At 41.2% G+C, this 22,038-nt stretch overlaps 1 protein-coding gene across 3 annotated transcripts; it reads right to left on the bottom strand.

The window, feature by feature from the left end:
• Positions 1–2,950: 2,950 nt before the first annotated feature.
• Positions 2,951–17,525, bottom strand: LOC119741490 (proline-rich extensin-like protein EPR1). 3 transcript variants are annotated; one of them, XM_038217259.1, is made up of 12 exons: positions 17,162–17,525; positions 15,935–16,231; positions 14,668–14,961; positions 13,654–13,956; positions 11,593–11,823; positions 9,788–10,024; positions 8,160–8,360; positions 7,593–7,668; positions 5,627–5,667; positions 5,365–5,462; positions 4,559–4,633; positions 2,951–4,246 (listed from the first exon to the last, which is right to left on the bottom strand). In XM_038217259.1, the coding sequence occupies exons 1-12, from the start codon at positions 17,241–17,243 to the stop codon at positions 4,166–4,168; spliced, it is 2,016 nt and encodes a 671-aa protein (XP_038073187.1). In that variant the 5' UTR covers positions 17,244–17,525; the 3' UTR covers positions 2,951–4,165. The 3 variants fall into 3 exon arrangements, with proteins under 3 accessions (XP_038073187.1, XP_038073189.1, XP_038073188.1); XM_038217261.1 differs by lacking the exon at positions 14,668–14,961 and having other exon boundaries at positions 17,162–17,524; XM_038217260.1 differs by lacking the exon at positions 9,788–10,024 and having other exon boundaries at positions 17,162–17,524.
• Positions 17,526–22,038: the final 4,513 nt, after the last annotated feature.

Here is a 22,038-nt window from a genome sequence, read left to right on the forward strand (position 1 = left end):
AAGCGACTAGCCGTTGCCATGGGCACATCATCGTATATTGTGCTCACCAGTCTCGGTTGCACTATCTTTTATCACCCGTGGTGATGTTTTTGTATAGAGGGAGATTATTTTTATTTCATGACGCCATCGATATTTTCCCGTTGATATAAATTATGAATGTTATCACTATCACATGTTACTGCTGTCATTGCCTTTTTAGAAAGAAACGAATATTCAGTGGCCTATGGACTCTGAACGGTCTGTTGGAACGGAACGGCTGCACTGACAATGCATCATCCAATTAAAGGTCACATGTACTTCTGTGTGTAAATCGCAAATTATGAGTGTTATAGATCACCATAGGCGTTTTGGAAAAATGAGACAGAAATAGCGGCACGGGCCAAAGTGGGGGAAAACGCCCCCCCCCCAAAAAAAAAAGATGTCTTTGATTTGTCTACTAAACATGTTTAAAAGAAATATTTAATCCATATTTAAATATATAGAGAGAAAATATTGAAAACTTTTTTTTACCTCGGACGCGGCAGCCATGATTTTCGTTGCTTCAATGTATTTCTAGCAATGTACAAAGCCATCCAGTTAATGATCCAAATGAAGCTGTCAATATCAGGGTCGCAATTCGCTGCGGGAAATCCAGTCCTATAAAATGTGCTTAGAGCAACTATTCCGAAAAAGAAACGTGTGACTGGAATCAAGGCGACCACCCTAATTAATTAAGTCATGTAATTTTAATTATGTTTTAATTGATAGATGGCCCATTGAAAATCATCTGTCAGGTGACATGGCTACCATCTGTAAATAAAGCTTTTATTATTATTATTATTACCCCAACTGTTGTCATATGGGAAACGTGTTTTAGGGTCAAAACAGCACATTCCAGACGAAATAAAAGCGCTCATTATGACGGTGTTTCAAACTGCATAAAAAAAAAATCTAGATAGGCACTTTTAAGATGAATATTTCGAGGTTTTACCGAGACAAAAATAATGGGTTTTTTTTCATTGGAGTGGGTGTGGTTTTCAAGTAACACATAAGTTAGGCCTTTTCACTGTTAAATGAGACACCAAACGAAAACAACCGGCCCACGAGTTTGCCTAGCTTAGCTGGTTTACATTATGGAATGATTTAAATTATTTGCGGTCCGACATTCAGTCAAGGCGTGTTAGCTCCCACCACATATCAGAATCGATCGTGTAAATTCGTTAAATGAAAAAAAAAGCCAAATTAAATGAGCACGGATTGTACAAGTGATCGGTGAGGTTCGATATGCGGCGATACAGAACAAACTATGGAGAGAGGTCAAACAATCAGCCCTGATTTTTCTAGGTTAAGAGAACAGCGTTGATTAGACAGCTTTCATGCACGGCGCATGCAAATGCCGCAGTGACGTAGCCGGGGGGGGGGGGGGGGGGGTACTATAAGGGGTATCCCGCTAATATTTTGTAAAGACTGCCCTTTTGTCTTTACGTGCCCATTTTCAACAAGTAGTTAACCCCCCCCTATTTTTTACCAAAAAAAAGTGGCATTTACCAGTAGCCTAATATGAGTGCCCTTTTGGATTTTCTCACAAACCTTGGCAATTGTGCCGCTCTAAAAGCGCCATATATTGTCTGATCTTGTCCATGATTGTCCGAAATGAATAGCGCCCCCGTCGTAAGAGGGTACTAGTCCCCCCCCCCCCTTCCCCCTCCCCTTCTCCCTCCCATTTTTATTTTTACGGAAGTGCGGGTGCCCTTTTTACAAACTCCCTCCCACAATAAAAATGACCTTGCTACACCACACTGTGAGGTCATATTCCATTTGAGTAAATGACACAATCGACTTGTGAAGAAAAAACAAAGAAAACTTTAGATATACGGGCAGTCGAGATTAATAGTCACACGACTGTCCTCTACTCCTTCCATTGCGTTTGATACAGATTCAATCGATAAAGTTCATAACTTTGAAAAGTTCGTGAAGATAAGTCGATAAGTTCAACTGACACTTTACCACGAGATTGTAGATACAAACAAATTACTCAACAAACAAACCTCACCTTTGACTTCGTTGATGTATAGATAATGGGAGCCCCCCCCCCCTCCCAAAAAAGAAAATTGAGTCACACAAATACTAACTGCATGTTTAATAGTTTCATATGACTCACCAGCACCTGGGACTGATGAATTCGGTTCCCCATATAGAGTCGAACCTTTGAATAATAGGGTTGCACCCAAGCAAATAAATTACCATAAACACCGCTATTAAATCCCAATACTTCAAAATTCTTTTTAGAATACTCTCACAGGTGTTCAGGCTGCACAAAAAAATTGATCAACATGTCTTCTTTCAGATTCTTTTCAATTTTTGGTGGGTTTACCGTGGTCTTTTTGGAGAAATCCTCACCCAAAGAATACCACAAAACACTGATGTTTCCAGAACTGGATAGGTCGCCATTTTGATAAAGGATCCCTCAAGAACATGGCTAAATAGCGCCACTTTCGAACCCAATTGCATCCAAAATGCTCAGCATTGAAAGCCCCAAGTCCAGACCAGAGGTACAGTACGTGCAATAATTCAATTTTCCCATTCAATGGCTCTCATAACTCTTTTACATAGAATAATTGGAGTATATATAAAGCTTTTATCATGAGCTCTGCGGACGGATTGTCGGCCTGTTGGATGGCGCTTTATATTATTCGTCTTACATGTTCATCTAAACGAAGCAACTGTCGTTCTTTCATTAGGCCGTCATATCTGAAAAAGAAGGCTAATGATAAAGAGTCACCCAGTAACTTTCCGAAAATGAAATAAATGTACTAATATTTGCAAGATACGATACAACTTTTGCGGGTTGGTTTGAGTACTCAGAAGATGCCGAAATGAGATAGCATTAGCATCTCACATCAAGATGGTAAAATGTCATGGCTCCAATGTATTCTACAAGTTAATGAAAAGAAAAGAGACATTCAACAACTCCACTTTTGCTTTTCCAATTTACGCTGTGATGCATCTTTATTTTCCAAACCAACAGTACAAAACAAATCAAATATACTTATTTATTTTCATTAACTGTGATAATAAAATCATATTGCTATTCAATGAATTAAACATGATAATATTTAGGGGCATCTGCCTTTGGTAAACAAAATCTTATTGTTCAAGGCTTTTTGGAACTATTATTGTTCTTTTGACGCAACCTGTAATTTATTTTATGCAAAATAAAATCACCTTTTGTTTCGTTAAAGGTAACACTATATAGAACAAATCGGCAAATGTTGCTAAACTTCCAAGCTATTACCTGTTTCGTTATTTGTCATGAAATAATAACTTCAGCCGCATTTTTGTATTGCCTGTCAAGCTAGTTTTTGTTTCATCGGCGTTTCGTGCCAGGCATAGCCGATCATACTGATATGGTTGATTATTTTGGGATAAACCTGGTAATTCCCTAGTCAACTTCAAAATGAAAACAAAAGTCGCAAGTTTTTTTTCATCCCACTCATAAAGTTTAACGATTAAAGTAAGTAAGATTTGAGGATTTGCATGCTGGAGATACTACTTGAACGATTAAAGTGTTTATTTATAATGTAAGCAAGTACTTTTAACAGTTGGGCAGTTTTGTCCAAGTGAAAATACTTCGATCACAAAGTTATTGCATATACATGGAATACAATTCTGAAATTCGGAGCAAAAAGTTAGTAATTACTTTGGAATGTTAAAAGATGTCAGTAAATTCAGCAGATGCGCTGCACATCAACATCATCGTCATAAGTTCAGTCAATCAATTTTTAGCTCAAATACTGTACATTATTGCAAACGGTCAGGGGCGTAAATACCGGGGGATGGGAGGTATATATCCCCCCACCTTTTGACCAGGGGGATGGGCCATTGGATTATCCCCCACTTGGTCGTGTTGGGAAACCCCAAATTAGGCTTGTTTTAAGGTATTTTACGAAATTGCCAACAATCAAACTGTGTTCAATAGTACTGAAAATGGAAAAACAAGTGTTCAATAGTACTGAAAAAGGAAAATAAGAACCAAAGCAAAATGCTTTTGGAATCTCTATACGGCCGGGCAACTTTGTGATTTTAGTCTTACCCCATCCCCCCAGTCCCCGGCACAAATTACGCCACTGCAAATTAAAGGCGTCACGTGCTCAGTACATTAACTAACACCGTCTTTTCCTTTGTCTTAAGCCATAGATGTCAGTGGTTGCTTCTCCTCATTGGGACGTCCGATGTATAAGTTACCTGGTTGTGATCCCTGTTGATACTTAACAAAAAAAAAATATTAAAAATAGTTGTTGACTCAAACATGCACCTCTTGACTTGGCTTCATATCAAGAATCATTTAGACACATCTTATGTCTAACCTTTGACGTAAATAATCTCTAGCCCCTGACCTCATGAAAATTAATATGGGACGTTTGCGAAGTAAAACCCGGACACCGTCATTTGACCCGGAACCCGCCCTGTCAGGAATCTAAAAGATTGCCTGAAAACTAGCTTGAGTTAAACTTGTGGATTCCAAACCCCTCTTTTCTGTGCTTTATGCTTTGTTTTAAATAAAGGCGTCGTAACATACCTGCATTACTGGTGGTTGCTGCATCACTATGGTCTGGTGAGGAGGGTCCTTACAACAACACTTCAAGCAGCAACACTAAAATGTAACGAATAACAGAGTAGAGGTATAATGACACTTGTTGAAGCACCAAGTCTATTTAGGATAGGTACGTTCCATGCGCACCTGTCATGCGCACACGGAAGTGTTGACCCAGGTCAACAAAATCCTTCGGATATGGGTACACCTAAAATTTCCAGACACCTTCTTACTGGGTTGGCCCCTTTAATGCACAAAAGTTATTCTTCCCCAAACCACTTTTACGGCAAGTCGAAGCATCCATAACTCATATTACATCCAAACATTTGAAAGAAAAATATATCTAAGATCGACATCTGGCCTTTTTGCGCATTCCCCAGCTATGAAGCGCCCTCATGGCGGTATTTACTCGAGTTTTAGCCCTGCCGGTCCCAATGCCCAAATCAACCCCCCCCCCTCCCACTTTTTCCTCTTGAAATTGCTTAATCAGCCGATGGCCTATCGAACCTTTGAATATCTGTGAGCATTTGTCGCAGATCCTCTCAAGCTTGTTGACTCCAAAACATTGCTAAAAAGCGCCACTTTCGGACCAATGTGCATCCAAAATGCTCAGAATTCGAAGCCCCAAGTCCAGGACAGAGGTACAGTGTCATCAATCCCCCAATTCAATGGCTCTTAGTACTCCCTAATATAGAATAATTTGAGTGAATAACTTTTATTCATGAGCTCGTTGGCCAAATTACTGGTTTGTACCCCGATGAGAGCTCGAGACGAGTGACACGTAACCTTACCACGGACATGGTAAATGTCAGACTAATCAGAAGGGCGCCACCAGCGGCGATGGCAGCAGCAACCCACGCGTTGACGTGACTGTAGTCGTAGTCATGGCCTATGATAAAAGAAATCCATGAAGATTTTCTCATTAAAAACACACCTGATCCCCGATTAAAGAAATAAAAAGAAACAGACCGTGCTTCTAATGTAAACCGTAAAAACATATCAGAATGTTAAATCAGATCCTTAAAAAAAACACTCTCTTCCTACATCACTTACTGCAGGTATCGTAGCAGTTATATTCCCCGTTGAAGCACTGACTGTTGAGACAAAAATACACAAACAAGTTGATGAAACGCCATTTAATGTTCTTCATAATAAGCAACGATTAACTATTTAAGGGGAGATGGTCAAGGGCGGATCCAGAGTGGGCCAACGGGGGCCATGCCTCCCCCCCTAAAAAAGAACAGTTTTCTTTGTGCTTTTAAGAGATGTCGCAATAAAGGCAGGCACTATGCACACCACCATCTTTTCCTCAAAATATTTGGTTAAAGTGGTCAGAAATTGACTCAGTTTGCACCACAGAGCATCCAGAATCCAAACATTGTTCGGGGCGCTTAATATGGTGACAATGCGCCGTTTTGTGAGTATAAGTGAGCTCATATATTTCCGTTATTATAAACAAAAATTTACTCTACTGGGGCGGATCTTGCTTTCAGGAAGGGGGGGGGGGGGAGGCAGTGGCGTAAATTCCGGGGGATGGGAGGTATACATCCCTCTCCCACTTTTTGGCCGAGGGTGGGGGGGCTATTGAATCATCTCCCCCATTTTTTTTTGTAATAAGAAAAAAAATGCGGATTTCGAGGCATTTTCCGAACGTCCCAACAACTAAAATGTATTCAATGGCACTGAAAAGTGAAGAAACAAAGTACAAAAGCTTTAAAACTGTAAGCGCGAGTATGCATATTGATATACATCTTTATCCTGAAGAGCGCCACTATAGTATAATGTGGCGTACACCCCCCCCCCCTTCCCCGCTTTTGGAATTTACACGGCCGGATTTAGATCATCCCCCACCCCACCCCCACTGGTCGGCATAGATTTACGCCACTGGGTGGTGTGTGATAATAAAGGGGCTTCAGAGAAGGGGTGCTGGGGTTGCATACGATGCTTTCACTGCAATTGAAGTCAATTTGAGAACAAATTTAGGAACTTAAGCATTCCATTTATCATTTTTCGCCCCATTTTACTAGGGTTAGTATCATGGCATAAGTCAGTGACTGAAACGGGGTTCGTTTAATCTTTAATTAATTCTCCTGGATTTTCTGTCAAAAACTCCCACTGTGAAAAATGTGTTTCTTTATGGTCGTACTTAAAAAAAATTCTTGGTTGAATTTCTGGAAGGAATTGTTTGTTTTTCTTTCTATTTATAGGAGCAGATCGATAGCTAGATTATCATGTATTGGATTCCTAGTTATCTAAGTAAACGTTTTTTTTTTTCCCGGCTAATTTCCTAAAATGTTCATTCACTTCTGAAATTCGGTCATTCGTTTTCGTCTGAATTTGAGAATCGCTCTGAGCACGCGTTACATTTTTGCTAGCATTCGATTCCATTTCAGTTCAATCAATTAAGTGATTGAGCAGCACCTTTCGTTTATGTCCATTCAGATTCGTTTACAAGACTTCTTTTTCGCTTTTAGAGGGCGATTTTAAACATTGACCATTCTATTTCACTTTTAGTTTAATGTTCTGTGATGTAATCTGCTATTTTGAAAGAGAAAAACGTACTTTTGATTGCAAAGTCACGAAACTGTATTCCAGAACTCTGCGCGAAAAGGTATGCTTGCGTAAAAATCCACACTGGTAACGTAATTGGCCGTCTGTTTCTCAAAACTGAATGCACGGACAATGAAAACGATTGCACTTTGTTGAATAGAAATGGGATTAACAACGTACATTCATATTCAGACTAAATTGATTTTCAGAAGTGAATGAACATTTCAGGAAAGTGGCTGCAAACCTATATTTTTTCTCTAAATTCATAAAAAAAACCGATTTGTCCATGTCAACGCTTGTCTAGTTTTGCCAATAGAATTTTGTAGGAGGAAACAGTTAAAATGAACTTAATGGCACACGTTAATGTCACTTAGCCTCTTGTGGAGTTTTTAAATGTTAGGTTATTGTTTCTTGCACTGCCATGATTTAATGATCCATTCAGCTCAGACAAAATGAGAATTCAATTTACCAAAGTGTGCACTCGTCATCATAAGGTCTGAATACCCTGCCGTTCTCATAGTGCTGACCGTCATAATATGTGCAACCTGAAAGAACAATGACAATCAACATGTTTTTTTAAAGGTATAAAAAGACAGAGAAACAACTAATCAACACTACAAAAGAAGCCTCTAAAATGCCTAAAAGCGAAGAAAATCACTGCATGAAATGCTATGCAAACATTAAGCTCATTTGCATAATAATGAAAATAAAAGGCCCTGAAACAACACCAAATAGGATCTACCCGATGTTCCCCACTACCTATGTTCCCCAATACCGATGTTCTCCGAAATCCTTAGGATTAGGGTTAGGGTTAAGGTTCGGGTTAGGGGTTAGGGTTAGATGGTCAGGGTTATGGTTAGGGTTAGGGAACATCGGTATTGGGGATTATCGGTATTGGGGGACATCGGTATTGGGGAACATCGGTATTGGGGAACATCGGTATTGAGGAACATATATTGGGGAACATAGGTATGTACCCTACCAGATACGGGGTGTGTTCAGCGTGCACGTGGCTAATAAAAAGACTGCAACGTACCACCTGATGGTTGCACAGGATCGCCGATTAGGGAGAGAGGTATAGGCGGAGTCCGAGTGCTTTCCACGCACATGTGGCTGCAACCGGTGAAGCAACACTTCTCGAACGACATGCAGTCCTGGTCAGTCCTACACGGTGGAGGGTCTACGCACAACACCGGTTCAGACTTGTTTACTGCTGGACAAACACCTTCGTGTGGAACTGTTCATGAGAGAGTCAAGAAAGGAAATTAAGGGTGCAAATGATATGTCATTGTAAGTGAAAAAGGGAATTCCAGGTTCTATCCCACGATTACAATCTCAGCTGAGCTGAGGATCTGGGGAAAGGGGATTACTTTTGGCAATCGATTGATTGATTGAGAGATTAAAAGAAAGGAAAAAAGAACTCCTGAAGCAAACAAATGAGATCTCCCTCAGCTTTTCGAATTTGCAACGACTCTGTTTTCTCTCCCCCCCCCCCCCATCTCAAGTTCCCTGCTAGAACCGCTCAAGACCTAATCCTATACTGCTGTGGTTGAACCATTCATTTCGGGTAGCTGACTGATTTTCAAAATCACGTGATTCAAGATGAAGCCACATAATTCGCTTAATTCTTTTTTTTTTTGTTACGGTTCCCCGTTTAAGGGGTTAAATAAAGATCTATGAAAAGCAGTGGATCTCATTCTTTTGTTCGATAACATTGAATAATATTGGATAACCAATAACGTCAAAAATAAAGAATAGCCGTCAAAAATAAAGAATCACGTCAAAAATAAAGAAAAGACTTCTTGATCATTCCTCTTAGTCCATTCGGCGTGTAAACTATGTTTGTTATTAAAAGCCGCCAAATGATTTCGAATCGGAATAGTAGCTTGTATATATACCGCCTACATGTATATAGTCATGCCATTCTCGATTTTCAAAACGAAGACCTAAAGGCGCACGGCTGATGGTCTTGCGCTCAAAAAAAAGATGTAAAAGTTGACTTTAAATTATATTATATTAAGATTATTAAAAAGCCAACGATCTGTTTATGTATTTTGCTTTCAAGTTCTAGTTTTTTGTCTGCTGATTATTAACTTATTAGGTACGAGCTCATAGAACTTTGAAATATGTGGCTTTTATCTTCTTACGAGGCCTAAGTCCAATGTTCTCCACTATTTGGATTCAACATCACGAGACTAGTTTGAGCAGTGGCTTCATGTCTGTAAAGCGTTTATTGGCTAGTTTCTCTAGTCCTCTATTGTGCTAGGGCACCGCAGGCGCAAATCAAGAGGAGGATTTGGGGATCAAAACACCCTTCCCCCACCCCCGCTCTGACACCACAAAAAAATATAACAATTATAATGATAAAAATTGCCTATATGTCCGCCTGTCTGCAACAATCGGACATAAAAAAAATGTGACGGGCCTGACACCCCCCCCCCCCCACCTCCGCAAAATTCTTGGATCACTCCCTGCAAGGGCAACAGTCGTAAGGTTTTTACTCGTATCGTACTTAGCTTGAATTTACTTGTAAACACGAATGAAGTAAATTCTTAAAGAAAAACAATTTGGGCAAAATGTAAAAAATAAAGTGACAAAATATTCACAGCCACAAAACTTAAAAGAGATCTGGGAAATGAAGGTGTATTTTCTATAAATGTATACCGTTTGGTTCTTCTGTGGTCTTGATGATTCGTACTTTGACAGTTGTTGAGTTAGATGACACTGGTGGCAAACAGACGTAACGGCCGGTCATGTCTAGTCGCCTAGAGGCTTGGCAACACTTCTGAGTACCGGGGCACTGACTGTCGGTAGAACAACGCTTCTGAGCAAACGGTGGAGGTGCCGTCTGACGCCGGCGCCAACCAAAGTGGGGATAGGGACACGTGCCGGGCTTGGTGCCTTTAAAATAAAAACAAATTTAAAAATAGGGATGGATTGTTGTCCATGCACTTTGGAGTTTCATCCTGTGAAAAACACTTCTCAAACCGTCTTGTTCAGAACTGGAACGAGACAATTAAATCAAAAGTGAACGGTAAAGTTCACTTATTCCATCCACAACCACCCTTTGGAGGCAGTACCATCAGCTATATACCTTAGGCGTAGAACTCACAGACAACTTATCACGGAATAGACATGAAGACGCCACCTCCAAGAAGTACACGAGGAGATCCCTTGGTTTCCTACGTATACGAAGCAACACGAGCTGCTGTCCTCGTGAAGTCAAGTCCCGCTCCTTTATCACCTTTGTGCGGTCTATCGCAATGAGTATAGGCCAGCTGCGTATGCGATCCTTCCACTAAAAAGAACGTCACCAAAATCGAATCCGTTCAACGTAGTGCTGTCTCCGATACGTCATGAATAGCTACTCCAGAGACAGCAGTGTCAACATCATGCAGAGTAACGTGGGCTGGGAGCCTCTGCAACACCGAAGAGCCATCTCCAAAGTTTCAATGAAGTACCGGATCACAACAAACTCATCGACGTCCCCGACAACCACCTTATCCCTGTCAACTCATCTACCAGAGGCAACAGCCAGAAACTTCTCATCCCATCTACCCGTACAACCTTACTGAAGGGCTCCTTCTTCCCAGACACCATCCGCCTGTGGAGCTCACTGCCCCAGCAAGTTGTCGAGTCACCAACCCAGGATAAAGACCAGTGAACGGTGTAACCATAAAAAGCCAAGCTGTCCCAAATACATGTACAGTGTAGCTGTTTTTTACTTGCACATATTTGTCTATTTTAGACCTGAGTTATGTCTGCACCTGCCTATTTGCACTTCAAGCAATGTGACAGTATACTCCAGCGGAGGTTTCTGTACAGTACAGGAAGATGATGATGAGGTTGTTTATGTTTTCATCATGACGTAATGGGGCTAAGACACTCCCATTAAAAAAGGAAGAGATGTCGCAAAATAAGACTGCGCAAAGAAAAACATATTTAGGCCTAGTTCCCTTCTTAAAAATCACTGAAATTTCTCCCGGAAAAATAAATTGAAAACAGATTTGATCACTTTTTAATTGCACTCATTCAAATTGTACCTTTAAACCCATGACTAAAACAAAGAGAAACAAGCGGTGCAATCGGACTCTCATATTGACACTGAAATTTTAACATCTGGTTTGGTTTCTTGTAATTAAAAATTAAACTATTTCTTCAAGATTTACCCTTGTCTTCATGTTGGATCTGTTTACCAAGACCAATTCTACTTTAGGTATGTCTTTAGCAATCGACAAAGTTTAAGATGAGAGTCAAGTGGTGGAGATCTAGCCCATTTCTTGCAAATATCAAGATTAAGTCATCTTTGAAATGTTGTCGGGGGCTCAACCCGTTCGGCTTTTCGAGACGTGCTTCCTGTTATTAAAAAAATTTGCATCAGTCCACATTGGAAGGTGAGTTTGCTTTCTGTACTACCACTGTGAACTGATCCATTTAGTAAGTGTTTCAACGTATTTTTTTTAGCTCACTCTTTGGTTTAGTCGTTGGCGTGGCTGGTGGTTTGGTTACGGCCAGTGCAGATGGAACTGGTGGCACGCAGACGTAGCAATCAGTTATCATGATTCGCCAATAACTGCAACACTTTTGATCCCCGGGACACTGACTGTCGTTTTTACATAGCTGCTGAAAGGGTCCGTCTTCTGGAGGACAGGTTTCACCCCATTGAAATTGGGGGTAGGGACATGTCCCTGGCTTTGTGCCTAGAGAAATACGAAAAAAAAAATTTCTTTTCAAACATTTCTTTCCTCGTTATCAGGAAATGAAAATAAATAGCATGATAAAGACCAGTAGTGGTGACAAACCAAACAAGGAAAGGCTTGTATGAAATTTGCCATTACAATTAGGACAGACAAAACTAATATTGACTGGGCATACCAAAATTAATGTAAGGCACTTTCAAAGTAAAATGTAATGGACAACATTTCGCACACACACACCCCCAAGTGTGTATTTGCCCGCAATCAAGGACCCCCTATTCTCCCTCTTTTGATTGTACTTAAACTTTTTAGGAAGATCTCCCACATGTTTTGTACACGAATCCAAATTAGGGACCTCTCGGGAATCGGAGACCCTATTGTCCTCTATTGTTCAACGTCCCCTATTGAATGCAGAAACATACTCACATACAAAAAAGTATGTGAGTATCAAGTACGTGAGGGCAGTATTTGAAAATAGCCGTTTTTCTCGCAATTGTTTGGTCCTATAAGTTATACCATCTCGAGCAAATGATTGTAATGCCATTTTTCTTGAAGACGACAGCTGCAGGAGCAACGATTTCACATAATGGTATTGTTTACTTGCAAGTTACAATTGGCAATTTCATTGTTTGATGTAGCAATGGGTGTGCATTGCCGTTAAGAGGAGAATGTACAGACACTTTGATAAACTTGACCGGCTGGTATAGAGAACTGTGTATTACAGAAGCTGCATGCAAGTTTCCATTTGCACTCGGAAGTATAATTATTCAAAGTTATTTCACGGACCAAATCTGGAGAATTTTTATACCGGGTCTGTCCAAAAAAGGAAAGCTAAATAGCAGGACCAATGTTTTAATGAAGTTCTGCATGTATCATTATCAATATGTAGGATACAAAAGCCCAGTTAATGAGCTTTCTTTTAGTACAAGTAACTGATGTCATGTGCGGTTCCAGAGGGGGGGGGGGGGGGGGGGGGGGGGGGGGGGGGCAAGCCGCCCCTAACTCTGTCAATTTTCTTTCCATAGAAATTCATGAACAAAATGCGAACCCCCCCCCCCCCTCCTGCTCCGACACCCACATGTTTTTAGCAAGTAATAATGTTCCCCTTGTGCAAAATACGTACTGAGCCAGCTTAGTTAGGGGGAATATGCAGAATATTCTGTGATCGTTGGATTTGAACAGCGCCCCATTGAAAGTATGGTCCCCCCCCCCCCCCCCCCCCCCCCCCCCCCCCCCCCCCCTTTTTGATTTTACGGAGGCCAAGTGTCCGGTGTTTTTTTTTCGATGAACCCCCTCCCCCTGCGAAAATTCCTGGATCTGCCCCTGCATGTACTTTTCAAGTTACGGAATTTTAAACGCAACCCCCATTTTAAAGTTCCCGTAGGGGATCACCAAAAAAGTGTTCTTTCAGCAAAACGAAAACAATTCACACACATCCCTATGTGATTTCTTTTCGTTGATGAAAGAACCTTTTTTGTGATCCTTGGACAAAACTTTAAAACGGTGGTTGTGTTTAAAATTCCGTAGCTTGAAAAGTATATGTCTTTGAGTGATTTCTTGTACTAATAGAAAGCTTATGAATTGGGCTTTCATATACTAGATTTTGGAAGTGCTGCAGGGAGGCAGAACTTCAACAAAAAATATATGTTCCCGACATTTGGAACTCGTCTTTTTTACTCATCCTGTATAAAAAGGCGACTATGCTCTAAGTGTTGTTATATGACACTGCAAGTTAGTGGACAAATCACGTGAAAAGCAAGAAATTGAATTCTTGGAGATTTGTGCATAAATAGTGGATGCTCAGCAAGAATCATCTAAAATCAACATGTATACCGTTTGGTTTGTGGATGGGATGCGTCACTGGAGGTTTGTTGGTTGGCAGGACCGACGGGGTATGAACCGGAGTCTTTGGTACAGCAGGTAGCATGGCTGGTGATTCGGTTACGGCGGGGATAGGTGGAATTGGTGGCAAGCAGACGTAGCAATCAGTTATCAGGATTCGCCAATAACTGCAACACTTCTGATCCCCGGGACACTGACTGTCGTTTTTACATAGCTGCTGAAAGGGTGATTCTTCTGGAGGACAGGTCTCACCCCATCGAAATTGGGGGTAGGGACATGTCCCTGGCTTTGTGCCTAGAGAGATAAAGAATTCGTAATCATTTAAAAAGCAAGTATATCTACGCAAAATAAGTGTAAATAGTAAAATCTTTTCCTGTGAGAACGATGGTGAGTTTTTAGAGGGCCCCGTATACTTTTTTGATTTCAATGTGATGCTTTAAAATACACTCAAAAAATTATTTTCAATCAGCGTATTGCCGGTTTAAATGTCTTTGCGGGAGCTTGTGTAGGTTTTATGCCATGAGAATTTGCATATTCAGCTGGCTGATTTGGCATCGAACATTGCCAGAATTTCGGCATTTTTCTGTAATCAACTTTCTGTTTAAATGACTGTCGATTCATCGTTACAGTCAGTTATTTAGCAAAGATGAACCACATTTTGGGTTGCTAATATTATACACTAATATCTCTAAACTGTTGATGACATATCGACACCAGCACCTCCAGTTGTCATGAAAATAATGCTCTAACGAAGGCGTCTCATAATTTTTATGCAATTTAAGGAATGGAATTTTCATTATGTACAAAGTGAAATTCACGTCATAGATCCGTTAAGTCTGCTTTCCATATCGACGTTAAGTTTACACAAACTGCGCAAGACAGTGCGCGGAACATGCAGTCGGCAAAGAACCGTTCAAAGTTGGATGGCCCCCGTTGCCATCCCCCCCCCCCCCCCTCAATCAGCCCATGGCAGATGCTCAAGATTATTCAAAGATCAACATATACCGTTTGGTTTGTGGACGGGATGCGTCACAAGGGGTTTCTTTGTTGGCAGGACCGACGGGGTATGAACCGGAGTCTTTGGTTTAGCAGGTGGCATGGCTGGTGATTCGGTTACGGCCGGTACAGGTTCTGGTGGCAAGCAGACGTAGCAATTCATGAATTGCCAATAACTGCAACACTTCTGGTCCCCGGGACACTGACTGTCGTTTTTACATAGCTGCTGAAAGGGCGATTCTTCTGGAGGACAGGTTTCACCCCATCGAAATTGGGGATAGGGACATGTCCCAGGCTTTGTGCCTAGAGAAATAAAGCATTCATGATCATTCAAAAAGAAGGTAGCTGAACAAAATAAGTGATTTTAATGTTTTCCAGCCAGGGCGATGGTGAGTTTTGAGAGGGCCCGTATAATTTGTTATTTAAATTTGATCCTTTAAAACACTCTCTTGAAGTGTCCCGTTCAACTTATTTTCAATCTGCGTTTTGCAGGTTTCAATGAGTTTTCGAGAGCTTGCATAGGTTTCATGCTATGAAAATTCTCATATTCATGAGCAAAACCGCGATACTGTTCAGGCACAAGATACAGCTGGTTGATTTGGCATATCACATCAAAAATTGCCAGCATTTCGCCCTTTTTTTTCATAGCCAACTGTCTGTTTTACTGTCCATGCATCGTTGCAGTCAGTTATTAAGCAAAGATTAGAAATTAGTGAGCCACATTTTGGGTTGCTATTGTACACTCACATCTCTAAACTGTTGATGGCATCCCGACACCAGAGACCCCAGTTGTCATAAAAAAGAATGCTTTAACCATAAATGTTGTCTTATCATTTTCAAAAAATTAAGAGAATGGGATTTTCATTTTGTTCACCGTGAAGTTCACGTCATACATCCGTTAAATCTGCATGTTTCCATATCGATGTTAAGCTTACGCGGACTGCGCAGACAGTGCGCGGAACAGTCGGCAAAGTTCAACCGTTCAAAGTTGAACCGTAATCAACCATGCCGATCGTCTCGCCTGGCAGTTTGCATTTGAGGATTCTAGATGCTCTAGGGAGCGATCTGAGGCAATTTCTGACCACTCATAACCGGTTTTTTTTTCGGAATGGATGGTGGCGTACACAGTGCCTGCCTTTACTGCGACGTTAATTTAAACCAAAAAATGGGTTCATTTGTGGGGGTTTTTCGGGAGGGGGCATAGCCCCCGTTGGCCTCCCCCCCCCCCGATCCGCCCTTGGTGGGTGCTCAAGGAAAATCAAAGACCAAAATCTACCGTTTGGTTTGTGGACGGGATGCGTCACTGGAGGTTTGTTGGTTGGCAGGACCGACGGGGTATGAACCGGAGTCTTTGGTTTAGCAGGTGGCATGGCTGATGATTCGGTTACGGCCGGTACAGGTTCTGGTGGCAAGCAGACGTAGCAATCAGTTATCATGATTCGCCAATAACTGCAACACTTCTGATCCCCGGGACATTGACTGTCGTTTGTGCACCTCTGCCAGCCCGGTTTAGATGGAGGACAGGTTTCACCCCACTGAAAGCGGGGATAGGGACATGTCCCTGGCTTTGTGCCTAGACAAATAAAGAATTCGTGATCATTTATAAAGCAAGTTAGCAAGGAGCTAAGCCAACAAAGAGTAAATCATCAATGTTTTCCCGCGTGGCCGATGGTAAATTCTTAGATGGCCCCGTATAGTTCTCAGTGTGACGTACAATAGAGTATATACTCTTGTGTCCCGTTTAACTTATTTTCACTCAGTCTGGTTACTGCTGGTTGATATATGTTTTCGACGGCTGGTAGGTTTTATGCTATGAGAATGTCCATATTCGTGAGCGAAACCGTGATACTAATCAGGCACAGGCTTCATAAGAGTAACAGCCGCTTTGGCATCGAAAACATACCAGAATTTTGGGGTTTGGCCATGGTCAACTTTCTGTTTCATTGTCATTCCTCGTTACATTCAGTTATTAAGCAAACATTAGAAACAATACTGAGCCACATTTGGGGTTTTATAATTTTTAATAGTAAACTCTTTAAACTGTTGGTGACATCCCAGCACCAGCGCCCCAATTTGTCATGAAAAGAATGCTTAAAAGGTGCGATTTAAATATAAACCAAACAGGGCGTCTCTAGTTTTCATACAATATAGAGAGTGGAATTTCCTTGTCATTCATTGTAAAATTCACGTCCTATCAATCCATTTAAACAATACTAGGCAAGCTTTGTAAAGTCGTAAAAGAATGGATTTTCACTGGAAGTATCTTCATGCATCTGGTCTAAACAATGGGCCATCATTTTGGCCATTCGTTGGCGTTACGGGGTCACACTATAGAATAGAACTGCCCAGCTCTCTTTACAGGGTTTGAGTTGAGCGTTATTCGTTATTTCACCAACTGAAATAATCATTTAAGGATAACGAAAAGTTGAAAATCCGTCACTAGCTGTTATACTTCTTATTCAATGACCACGATTTTATCCCCATATGTTGTCGGTTGACTTACCGGTACCGTTCGCGTCCTGTGCACTTGTCACCATTAACAGAGCCGCCATAGACAGGCTAAATACGAGCCAAATCTGCTTCATTTTGCGTTGATTCTAGCAAGACAGCAAAATACCAAAAGAAATGTACGACAAAATCGCTACCCACTTTTATGTACTCTTGAACTAAAGTTCAGATGTAGAAAGAACTCAAGGTTCAATTGGTTATTATCAAAAGGTCGAGACTTTTGTTGTATTGTACCTTCTCACGCGAACGAGCAATCATGTGTAGAAACACGTGACGTCAGTCCCTGTGGATGCGTTCGAGTAGCTACTTACTCGTGGAAGCAAATTTACACGAGAGCGTTCAATTAACCTTCACGTGATACTCATGGCTGCCCCGGTTTCAACCACCAGTGCCTCAGCTCGCGAGCGGATCTCTGTGGCTTCCCGGATGTATCGACGTACCCCGACGTGTTTGTGGCTAGATTGCATTGAATACGAAGTGATACAATAAGCCAGTTCGGTATTCCAAAATAGTCTGATGCACAACAAGATTCGACTATTTTTTCCTCGGGATAAACGCGGCAGAAAAATGCACACCAAGGATATGGGGAACGTGGCAACCAAATCTGCATTCTGTGTGATTCTTGTGCAATCGAAAAGAGATGGAACTTTCCTTCACACAAAGTTTAGACACACAAGACACCTAAAAACACTTCGCTGTCCAAATGTTTTTTATCTGTTATCACAAAACATGACGATCTCTTAAATTTTGCTGGTACCCCGGTTTGTACGCATAAGATGAAATGTTTATCCCGAAAGAAAAATATTCAAATCTTGATGTGCGGCATGCGCAGTTGGGATACCGAACTGGCTTCAGTAGAGATTTGAAACTCAAAACATTCCCGATTATCTACGTGATCTTTATCACGCATAGGCCTATTTGTGCTCATTCGGAGCATATATCTTTCGATTCCAGAAATTATATTAATCTTGTTGCAATGATACAAAAAATTGCAATGATATCGGCAGACCAGACGAGTGTATTTAAATTCAGTAAAGTCCCGCCTATCAACAACCTTTGACCCTAAGTTTCCCAGAATGCCAGGCGAATTCACTCAAATATTCCATCACCTTCATTTAGTGGCTTCCTCGGGTAAATGTACACGGGAAAGCTAATCGAACGCACCTAGCTATATCTTTCATTTATGAAGTCAATTGGCGTTTCAAGTGAAGCAAAGTGGTTGCTTACATGTGCCCTCATGGGGCGATTGCAGCATGCACCCAAAGGTTATGTTGTTAGGTGATGCAATGCTTGCACGTGATTCGTGGCGGGATCCATATTATTCCTTTGATCAGAGTTGACTTTGATTTGTCACCGGTGTCAGCATAAGGTTAATATTCTACACAGAAAGAAACGTAAAAATGACGAAATTCATAAACTGTTGTGAAAAATAAACAGCCAATAAAAAACTACACTCCACTATACTAACCTATGGATTTGGCTTTGAGTCCATCCAAGCTTTAGGTCTGGTGTGTTCGTATTTGGCACGGTTTGTTTATTCCTTGCCACCATCGTCACAAAATATTAGTTATCTTTATACCTTTAATAAGGGAATAAATGTGTGTTCCGGAGGTTTTTATCACTCGTTTAATACCGCTTAGAGTCTGGGTGCTGATAATTACCCGAGCCGGAGGCGAGGGTAATTATCAGCACCCAGACTCTAAGCGGTATTAAACAGAGTGATAAATACCGACCGAGCACATATTTATTCCCATTCATAAATACATTATCCGTAAAAAAATATCAAATAATTCGTTTAAAAAATCCCGATTTTGTTCAACAAGTTCACTTCATGCTTTTTGAAACATCCCTCTAGCAAAATAATGGAGTGTTCAGCTGGCGAATAAGATGTAAACAACCCTTTTATGGAGATTGACGCGCGCGTAGCATGTTCTGCGCGATGTCACGCAGAACGCACCTGGGGCGTTGCGTTTTGAATTTAGAACTATAAAATTCTGACTCGCTTGTAGTGTTGCGCATGCCTACGTGAGGATTGTGAACGTTCAACCAATGAAACGGTAAGAGGCACTGGATTTTTAGGAGTCCACATTTTATTGTGACACTGGAAAAGTGTTTAAGACCAGCTAGCCATGTCTTTATCATCCGTTTAAAGACTGGCCACGTGACGGGCTCTCGACCAATAGGAATAGCTTAACTGTCTGAGGTATTTATGAATAATTAATAAAAAAAAAAACCAATATAATTTCGAATGTTAATTTTCCAAATGCGAGGGTTCAAAATCAAATAGCGCAGGTTAAGTACCTCTATTTCTTGTCAGTTCGATATCGAAGCTTCTAACCAAATGAGATTGAGTAATAAACTCCATTCACAAACCGAAAGTTCAACCGAAATGCCGTCTACAAATATATGTACGAGTTCATACAAAATTAAAAAACTACCTGCTCACCCTGATCGACAGAACTCATGGGAGAGGGAGAGGATTTTCTTAATTTTTATTTTATTTAAGACTGAACTTACTATACTACATGGCCTCGTAAAATAGATGTGAAGCATACATGGACCCACAAAGAGCCGGAGCCAACAAAGTCAGAGATCAAATATTTCCTGAGGCCGAACTTGAGGCATAAAGTCGAGGATTTGAAAACCCCTTGACTTTGTTCTTAAAAGATTTAATTTGACGTCGTATTAAAGATATCTTCATTTACTGGTGGTTGCTGCAACAACATGGTCTTCGTGAGGTGTGTATATCCTAGGTTGTATGTCCAGCGGCGTTGCTGGGGGGGGGGGGGCGCACTCCGTTGATTTACACATTTAGGGCTGATCATCTTTGGATGGAAATTCTCCCAAAAGTCAGTCAATTACCTCCAAACAACTTAATGATAATGAAATAAACTTTAATTTGATGTGTGTCTCAAACGCTTTGGATTTTTTAAAAAGCTGAACAAAGAAAGCAACCTGCGACCTACGGATTTACCGTTCCAGTGCTCTATCAACTGAGCTATCCATCTGTATGTTGGCGGTTCCCCATTTCGTCAATATCTTGTTGAAGGGGCGCTATAGTCAGAAGCCATAAACCCGTATGTAGCCATCACGCCCAAAGTCACGATACAGACTGTACCAGAGAGAGTTGTATTTTTCCTGATTTTTGAAAGTGTGGGTATTAAACGCCACTGGGTCTATGGCAGTTTATTTAATGGTCGGCAACCATCAGACACCGGAGGGGCGCCACCAGCAGCGATGCTTGCATCAACCCACTCGTTGACATGACTGTTAATATCGTGATCTATGATAAAAGAAACCCACGGCGAGTTCAACATTAATGCGGGGATCTGCATCTTATAACCCATACGTTCTACAGTTCATTTCACCTTTACTTTGTTGCGTAGCAACGAGTAGGATGTTTACTCCATACTTCATAGTGTTGCCGCGCCTGCAGAGAAAACAGTTATTTCACCACTTTTTTTCTAATAATAGTAGTTCATACACATTTGGGTGGGGATAACTATCCAGTATTGTTTTATAAATTATATTGAATCTTTTTTCTAATATTGATTCATGACTTTAGTGATTATATGTATTTTACCGCGCACGGATATATAAACTAGCATACCGTGTTATTTGGTTTCGCGGGAACTTGTCTTCTTTTACATGATGGCCGAAGCTGTATGAACAGAGTACTTTTTCCGGCAGCAAATGACAATCAAAGCCACAGCCTGGACACTCCAGCCTGGTCTTGGTGACCAGAAGGAACTCCTGCCCACCCCTTGGTGTCATCCCCGTAAAAATTAAAGGAAGAATAGAGACAGACCATACTCCCGATGCAAACCTTAAAAACATATCAGAATTTAAAATCAGATCCTTCCAAAAATGCTCTCCCCCTCGGCACAGAATATAAAAATTGTAACGGAATCTGGATCTTATACTGCAGGTATCGTAGCAGTTATTTTCCTCATTATGAAGCATTAATTGCCTGTTGAGACAAAAGGGAATTTAAAATCGAAGAAACGTCATTTAATGTTCTTAATCTTGTCTGTGCTCCTTGCGTGATTCAACGTGAGTGCATGCACAGCTCACATAATTATAAAGCTCAATTGAATGGGTTTTTGCAAAGTTTATGTGATTAGGCGAATGACATAAATATTTTGTTCGATTTGAAGCTGTTTGTTTCTCGAAGTAATTCTCATGAATGTTACGTCTATGCCCCGAACTCAGTCTCATGGACGTTTTGGATTGAAAAATAGATCCTATAATGGTTTCTCGAAAGCTAACAGACATGTATTTCGCACGCCAGTTGACTTATTCTCATCTCGATTGAACCACTAAGCATGTCCATATCCATCGGGCAGAGCGAACCCGTTGCGAACACAGATGCAAGTCCACTCTGACTGCCCTGCATATGCATGTTTTAATGTATTCCCACCAGTGGCGGTTCTACGGGGGGGGGGGGGGGGGGGGGGGGCTAAGGGGCTTCAGCCCCCCCCCCCCAAATTTTCTCTAGCCCCCCCCCCCCCAAAAAAAACTCCATACAAATAACAAATTGCATTAGCAAAAAGAAGGAATGTGACATACATGCGAACAGTCTCCCCCTAAAGAAATAGTCGTGACAAGGGAATGTGCATTATTTTGTAGTTAGTATAGTGTGCCTGATTGTAGGATTTTATTGGGGCTCCCCATTGAAAATAAGGCACGCCCCCCCCCACCCACCTATTGCTTTTCGGAGGCCTAAGTGTGTGGAGAAAGTAATCGGTCTACATTTCAGCACGCCTCCCTGAAAAAATTCTGGTCCATTAACACCGGTCCATTAACAGCGGCCATCCCCGACCCAGTCATTATCACGCAGTGAAGACCGGGTCCTCACGAATGCAAAGCGAA

This window comes from Patiria miniata, unplaced genomic scaffold (assembly GCF_015706575.1).
Source record: "Patiria miniata isolate m_02_andy unplaced genomic scaffold, ASM1570657v1 HiC_scaffold_5, whole genome shotgun sequence".
Classification (NCBI taxonomy): domain Eukaryota; kingdom Metazoa; phylum Echinodermata; class Asteroidea; order Valvatida; family Asterinidae; genus Patiria; species Patiria miniata.